General features: G+C 64.4%; 1 protein-coding gene across 1 annotated transcript; it reads right to left on the bottom strand.

The window, feature by feature from the left end:
* Nucleotides 1-1,116: 1,116 nt before the first annotated feature.
* On the bottom strand, nucleotides 1,117-5,807 carry IRX1 (iroquois homeobox 1). The gene is made up of 4 exons (XM_039238047.1): nucleotides 5,532-5,807; nucleotides 1,717-2,716; nucleotides 1,347-1,419; nucleotides 1,117-1,174 (listed from the first exon to the last, which is right to left on the bottom strand). Exons 1-4 carry the CDS (start codon nucleotides 5,805-5,807, stop codon nucleotides 1,117-1,119), a joined length of 1,407 nt encoding a protein of 468 aa, XP_039093978.1.
* Nucleotides 5,808-7,968: the final 2,161 nt, after the last annotated feature.

The following is a 7,968-nucleotide window of genomic DNA, read 5'->3' as shown; positions in this document are numbered from 1 at the left end:
CGAGAGCCCCCAAGCTCCGGCCGAGCCCCACCGCGTGGCTCCCTCCCGCACTGTCGCGTCGGCAGGTGACCGCTCACGCCCACACCACCACGTCCCTGGCTTCCCTTCCCTCGGCTGTCAGGGTGCCCAGCCCGGGCGCAGGGGTCCGGCGGGGCTCCCCGGAGGGCCAAAGCCCCCTGCGCCCTTCCGCAGCCCAGAGGCTACAGCAGCCCCCAGGCCCCCGCCGCATCCCTGCCCGCCCATCAGGACAGTTTAAAAGAGCCTTCTAGTCTCTCCGCGTTTGATTTCACCAAGTCACTAAAACACGCATTCAAAGCCGAAAGTTCATACTCCCTACGTCCTCAGTCTACCCACAGAACGACCCGACCGTGATGCGCTGTTCCGACAACTTGGTTATAAATGGATTTCTAATCCCGAGTTCTCCTCTGGGGACATAACTGGAAATTCTTTTCCTTTTTCCCTCCACTGTTGTCCACGTTAAGAAATCGTCTTATAAACTGCTGAAAATCAAACTCCTTTATGTCCAGAGAAAGGCGTGCCCCCCATCAACGGAGAAGGGTCGGAAATTAACACTGCCGACGAGAAACTGCCCAAGTGACAACAGCGACAAACGCAGCGACAACCTCAGGGCTGGAGAAGCACGGTCTCCGTGGAAACTCCCCAGGGAGCCCCCCTGCCCAAGCCGGGGCCCCTGGGCCCCGCCAGCATTCCGGAATTGGGGCACATCGCGGCAGCCCAGCCACACACAGCAGCGCGACAGTGGGCATCATTTCATTTAGTTTATTAGACAAAAATATATGATTTAGACAAGTTCGCTGCCGCGCTATTTACAATCTGAAATCACTCTATATACAGAAAGAAGAAGGGGAAAAAGACACAAGCACGTGGGGCATTTACCGAGTGGGTCGTCAGCCGGAGCCCTGGGCAGAGGCCGGGCGCTGGACCGAGCTCCGACCGCGAGCCCCCTTCTGCAGAAAGCGATGGGTGGCAGTCGTGGACGTCGTGGCCTTCTGTGTCCTTCACGCCAGTCTGGAATATTTGTCCGGGGTCCTCCCTCCTCCCCTCCCTCCCGAACTCCTCCCCCCTCCCCCCGCGAAAGTGAAGGACGACCCTGCATCAGGCGGACGGGAGGGCGGCTAGGATCCGCGGCGTTCCCTCCTGCGGGGCCAGCGAGCTGCGGGCAAACACAGGGACAGGGTCAGGCCCCGCCGGCCGCCCAGCCCGGCCGCGCTGCGCCCGGGTCGGGAGAAACGGGGTGGCGGCCCCCCTCTACCGAGCACCCCAGACCCTCCCGCCCCGACCTTCCCCCGCACCCCCGCCCCGGGGCCCCAGCAAGCAACACTCACTTGTCGCGCGCGGGCTGGAAGGGCGACGGTAACTGCTGTGCGGGTGACTCGGGCCTGGGGACCAGGTCTCTCTCTGCGAGGGAGGGGGAGAGGCACAGCCTCAGGAGACGTGGGGCGGGGGGCTGCCGAGGGGCGCAGGCCTCTTCCCCACCCACCCCTCCCTCCGGACACGGGGATGGGGTCTCCGAGGGAAACGCCGCCCCTCCCCGGGCAGGGCTGCAAGTCCCCGGGCCTTGGCCTCAGTCCGCGAATCCGGGCAGAGATTCCCGCTCCACCCGGGGTCCGGCCGCCCCGCCCCGCCGCTGCCCTCCCGGCCGAAGTGGGGCCGACCCCGACCCCCCCCCCCACGCCCCCTCCGCGGGCGCCTCACCTGGAAGCGTGGGGCTGCTTCGGGCAGAGGCCTTGTCGCCGGGGAGCGCCCCCGCGGCCACGGGGACGGGCGGCGGCGGCGGCGCGGGCAGGTGCGGGCCGTGGGGCGCGGCGTGGGGCGCGCCGACGCCCAGGAAGGAGCGCATGTTGAGCAGGGAGCCCTGCGCCAGGAACGCGCCGCTCGTCCAGTTGGAGAACTTGCCGATGTGGCAGGTGTACAGTCCGTGGCTGGGCAGGAAGGCGGGGTGCTGCAGCGGCGCGGCCGCGGGGGGCCCGGGGGCGGCGGGCGGCGGCGGCGAGGCCTTGGGCGCGCCGTCGGGGCTGGTGGCCGTCTCCGCCAAGGACCAGATCTTGGGTTTGCTGTGCGGCGCGGCCTGCAGGCCGCCGGGCGCGGCGCCGGGGCTCAGCAGGCGAGTGCTGCCGGGCTCCGCGACCCCCTTGGCGGGACCGAGGGGCGAGTCCCGGGGCTTGAGCGCGGCGGCCGCGGCCAGCGGGGAGCCCGGGTCCCGGGCGGGCGCGGGGGGCGCCTCGGCCTTGTCCTCGTCGTCCTCGTTACTCTGGTCGCCATCGTGCTCATCGATTTTGTCGATGTCGATGCTCTCCAGGTCGATCTCCTCGTCGTCCTCCGCCTTCTCCGGGTCGCCCTCCGTGTCGCTCCCGAAGAGGGCCCCACCCTCCTGGTCCTTGCTGCGCGCGCCCCACGTCACCTTGTTCTCCTTCTTGAGGCGCCGGCGCGCGTTGGCGAACCAGGTGGAGACCTGCGTGAGGGTCATCTTGGTGATGATGGCCAGCATGATCTTCTCGCCCTTCGTGGGGTACGGGTTCTTGCGGTGCTCGTTCAGCCAGGCCTTGAGCGTGCTCGTGCTCTCGCGCGTGGCGTTCTTGGGCCGCCCCGGGTCCCCGTACTGGAACTGGCCGTAGGGGTAGTACGCGGGCGCCGCGTGCGCCGCGAAGGCGGCAGGGTGCACCCCGGGGTTGTCTTTGAGTTCATACTGTGAGCCCTGCAGCCGCGTTGCCCACCAAGGGAGGAGAGAGGCAGGAGGGGTGTGGGGGGGGAGGGAGGGAGAGAGAGAGAGAGAGAGCGATGAGTCCCCCACTCTGGGAAAGTCGGGGGACAGCCGCTTTTGTGCTCTGGACAGCAGGAAGCCCCCAGCCCCCGAACACCACTCTGGGAGGGAGTGAGGGGTCAGAATCATGAGCCGCCTCTAGAAACTGAACTTCCAGCCACCACGAAGAGGTGTTTTTGTTTTGGTCACTCAAGAAAAGTTCCAGAATCCGAGCCTCTCCAGAAGGCCACAGCAGGAGCCTCGGCCGGTAGAATTTCCCTAGGCCACCCTCAGTCCCCCCGCCACCACCCCCTACAACTCCAGCAGCCAATTTCCAAATTTATCTCACACTAACTAGAAGGAAAAACCTTTTAACTACCCTGATAAAACAGCTCTCTGAAGGCAAAGAACCCAAGCCTCCTCCCTTCGACCCTGAGGGGGTCAAGCAAAATAAACCAGGCCAGGGTTTTCTTTGGGTCCAAATCCTCCAGCAATTTAAAATGAAAGCACACTCCTTTTAGCTCCCAAATTAATCTGCATAGAATGGCTTCCCCACACTTAGAGGTCTACAGTGCTGACAGGTAATTTAAAATTTTAATCCTGGCCATCATCAACAACAATAACAAAAACACCATTTGTTTTTTTTAAATACAAAAGGAGGGCTTAACGGGTAAAATATTAACGCGAGGGCCGGGAGCTCCTAGCTGTGCGGAGGGGAACCCTGGCCGAGGCCTCTCCTCACTTACTTTATCTCTTAAGTTTGACTTTGATGTGGGGAGAGCAAGCACAAAGTGTTTGCAGGCATTTAGAGGCCGTGATTTATTTGCAATCAATATTCTTTTTATCATCGGTAGTAAAACACAGCAAGTCAAATTATCCCATCAGGTTTTTTGGTAAATAACATTTTATCTTTCTAACAACCTCATTAGGCCTCATTATTACCATAAATTGCCCAGACAGACATTCACTCACAATTTTATCTTTTGACTTCCAAATCCCCAATCATAACGGCTTGGAAATCTAGGCCCTAGAATCAAGAGTTTGGATTTAGGTTTACTTTCTGAGAACCAGCAGCAGACCACTAAGAAATACACTACACCTTTTTTGGGGGGGAGGGGGGGCGAATTTCTAGATGGTTTCCCCTTACTAAAAAAAAAAATCTAGCATCTCCCTTTCCCACCGAAGTACAATAGGAGCAGATCCATTCCCTACAGATCCCTTTCTCTCCCACAAACACACAGTGGGGGGGGGGGCAAATGGCACACATCTGTATTCAAAATTTCTGTAAAAAAAAATTGTAACGCTTCACATAAAAACTGTCCATTTGCTACATTAGCAGAAAGGGTTTCCGGACTGAGAAAGTTGTAAAGTGCATAGTATTTCTCTGGCGAATTAGTTTGTTCGCCGATGCCACAGAGAAAAGGTTTTCCTGGCCAGATTTCGTTTTCACCTAATCTTTGCAAAATGCACTCCTCGCTTTTCTAATTATTTAGGTTGTAACTGTGAGGACGACATTCCGGCCTCTTCTCTGCTGGGAATTCTTTTTGAAAGGGTACCTTGTAAATCTCTCATCGCTTCCCTGGCATCCCCGGCCGCCAGAAGAAAATGGGAGCTGATCTTTTTCGATAGCAAGCGGTCTGAAAGGCAGCCGGGGCCGCTTTCAGAGAAATAGCCTTTCTTTTCAAAACTACAAGAAAAAAAAGTTACAGAAAAACACACCAGCCGCTTTTCTCGCGTGCAGTCGGCCGGTATTTATTTCCTGTCTCATCTTCGGGGAGCCGGGAGGGGGGGGGGGGGGGGGCTGAAAGCTGCGTTATTCCGGGGCAGCAGCGCGGGGAGGGGGCTGCCTGCCTGGCCCCCGCGCCGGGCGCTCAGTTCACCAGCCCCCGAAGTTTGCGCGCGACCTTGCAGTCAGACCGAGGAAAATGGATCCTTTGGACGACAGAATGGCGAATGCCCCGCGGAGAATTAAATTTGCAGCTCCCTCCCCCACTGACACCCACTGGGACGGGAGACTCCGCGGACAGCATTTATTTTAAGCCCGGGGACTCTTGTTTTCTTTAATCCTCCATTATGTAACGCGGGAAGAAAAGTGCTTTTCATTCGGTGCAAAAGAAACGAAAACTTTGGCAACTTACGAAAGTCCCGGCAAACACCGTTTCAGACGCCAGGATTATTTCCACCTATTTTTTCCCCCCGTAAATCTCAAATCTGCACACACTCCGTTACGAGACCCCGTCCGGCCCTTCCGATCTCCCCATTGTTAGGGCGATTTTGGCCACCTCGACCAGGCTGCGCCGGGTCCCCCGCGTCCGCCCGCGCGGGAGACAACCGGGTCCCCCCGGCCCGGCCGCGGCCCCGGAGCCCAAGCGGCCGCGCGAGCCGGGTCGGCCCGCCGCTCCCGGGCGTCCCGCGGACCCGGGCCGAGCTGCCGGAAGCGCGCCTGCCTGCCCCGCCGCCGCGGCCGGGCCGGGGACGCCGGCGACTGTGGCCCCCACCCCCCGCTCGAGCGCGCGCCCCGGGGCCTGCGCCTCCGGCCTCGCGGCTCCCCGCGGAGCCCCCCGTGCGCGGCCCAGGCCTCTCGCCTCCTCGGGCCGGCCCCCACTCGCCCCCCGCACGCACCCCCAGCCGCCTCGGCCCCGCGCCCCGGCCTCCCCCGCTCCCCGCCCGAGCGCCTCGCCGCCGGGCCACCCGCGCCCGGGGCGCCCGCGGCCGGGGGGGGGGGGCGGGGGAGGCGGCCGAGGCCGGGGCGCGGGCGGGGCGCACTCACCATCTGCGAGAAGAGGCTGAGGTCGGCGGCGTAGGGCAGGAAGGCGCTGTAGCCGGGCGCGCCCGCGTACGGGCCGGCCGCCGCGTACATGCCCAGCACCGAGGTGACGGCGGCCGCGCCCGCGCCCGCGCCCAGCTCCGCCGCGCCCGGCCGGCCCGACGAGGCGGCGGCGGCGGCGGCGGCGGCCGCGGCCAGCACCCCCGGGCGCTCGCCCCCGTAGGCGCCGGGCCCCGCGGCGCTCAGGTACTGCGGGTAGCCCAGCTGCGGGAAGGACATGTCCGCGGATCGGCGGCGGCGGCGGCGGGCGAGTATTAAAGGGGCGGGGGCGGGCGCGGGCGCGGGGGCGGGGGTCGGGGCGGGCGCGGCGGGGGGGAGGGGGGCGGGGGGTGCTGGGGAGCGGGCGGCCGGCCGGGCGCGCTCGGGCCGGCCCGGAGGCGGGGGGCCGGGGGCTGCTGCCTGGCCCGGTGCTCGCTGGCGCCCGGCTCCCGGCTGCGCCCGGCTCCGCGATCCCGCGCCGACTGCGGCGGCCGCACTCCGCTCGGCGGCGGGGCTCTCGGACACAATTTGAAGTTGATGCTTTGATTGGCATCCCCTTGAGCGCTGGCCCCGCCCCCGGCTCCCCTCCCGCCCCCTCCCTGCCTCCCGCCCGCCTCGGCCGGCGGCTCCCGCCCCTCCCGGCGAGCACGTGGTGCGCCGCGCCGGCCGGGCCCCCTGTGCCCGCGGCGGGCGCGTGAGCCGAACGCGCGGCGGGTGCGGGCTGCTCCCCGCGCGGCTCCCGCGGCGGCCTGACAACCTGTCGACGCCGGTTCGCTGCTGTCGGACCCTGGGGTTCGCTGTTCTCCGAGCCAAGGTGCGCCTGCTCTTCCAGGAAAACGTCTCGGCGCCTGATTTTCCGCCGTTGGGGCGGCGGGGCCGTGGACAGCCGGCGGGGGACGGCCCTCTCCCCCAGGCCCGCGCCGCCTTTGTCTCCCCCGGGCCTCCGGGCCCCGGCTGCGCCTCCGGGCCGCGCGGCCCCCGCTAGGCGTCAGGTCCCCGGCAGTGACCGGCCTCGCCGCGCCTGGAGGAGCGGGAAGCTGCCGAGCTCTGCAGGCTTCTCCGTTTGTGAAAACTTTGAGAAAGGGCAGCAGAGAAGCCAGTTCGAGGGGGAAACAGATGCAGTCCACACTGACAGGTTCTCGGGGGTGGGGGTGGGGGGACCCTGTCTTTGCAGGAGAATCGCCGTTGCAGCGGGAGGGAAACGTCCTGCCCCCACCCCGGCGAGGGGAGACGCTCAGCGCGGTCTGGGGGCCCCGTCGTTTGTCCGCTAGGTGCGCACGTGCGGGATGGACACTTGCGTGCGGCGCGCAGGCTCCCTCTTCCCGTCCCTGCTGCTGCTCCATCTCGGCCCCGCCGGAAGGGCAGGCGGGCCCTGCCTGGCGCCGCACCCCGGGGTGGCTCCAGGTCCGCGAAGGGCCCTGCGCATCTCCGGGTGCGCGGGGCAGGCCGCCCTGGCGGCCCGCGTTGGGGGTGTGCCCGGGGTGCGCGCCGCGGCTCCTGGGGCCGCGTTCCGCCCTGCCTGCTGCGCAGCAGCCGGAGCCCGCGAGCACCCTGCTGTGGCAGAGCGCACCCCGACCCCGCAGCAGTCTCACCGCGCACTCGGAGGAGCCTTGGTCTGGCCCAGTTCGGGAGCTCAAGTTGAACCAGCCCTCCGGGTCCTGTCCTCAGCGAGCTGCGCTGCTGGTGACCCGGGCCGCCCACACCCGGGACCCTGACCTGTCCCCCATCCCCTACTTCCAACTGCCTGAATCATTCCATTGCCAGGATCATGGGGTCCCAGGGACTCTTGCAGAATCAGGAAGGCTCCCTTTTACCCAGTTTGGGGCCTGAGGACAGACATGGGGAACCACCGCCTATAATTAACAACAATAATGCCCATAATAGTAATTACTAATTACCAGCTGCATAATCAGTCTTTAATTTCTCAGCTCAGTCAGGGTTTTCTTTCTATTGGTGTGTCCCTCCCCCCACCCTCACTTACCCCCTCCCCACTCAGCGAACTAACCCTTGCTCACCCCAGAACCCCCCTGCAGCTTCCTGGGCACCTCTCCTGCTCTGACACTTATTCCCGGGTCCTGGAGAGGAGCCCTAACCACTTCCAACCCCGGAAGTCACTAACTGGCAGCCTCCCACCCGCCAGGCCTCTCTCCCCTACATCCAAAACAACCCCCTGGGCCAGCCCCACTGCTGTCCTGTTTAGCAAACTCCAGTGTCACATTTCAGGGTGACAGGTAAATACAGGTGAGATAAGCCCTCTTCTGTGACCTGGAGAGCAGGTGGAATGTAAGCCCAGAGAAACATGTCAGTGTCAGGATTCAGCCACACGGATTGATGGCCTCCTTCTCCCTCCCCACCCGAATTCAGCTGTACTGAAGCTGTCAGAACCTGGGGGGGGGGGGCT

This window comes from Hyaena hyaena, unplaced genomic scaffold (assembly GCF_003009895.1).
Source record: "Hyaena hyaena isolate Hyena2069 unplaced genomic scaffold, ASM300989v1 scaffold_134, whole genome shotgun sequence".
Lineage (NCBI taxonomy): Eukaryota > Metazoa > Chordata > Mammalia > Carnivora > Hyaenidae > Hyaena > Hyaena hyaena.
This window is presented reverse-complemented; position numbering and strand designations above follow the sequence as displayed.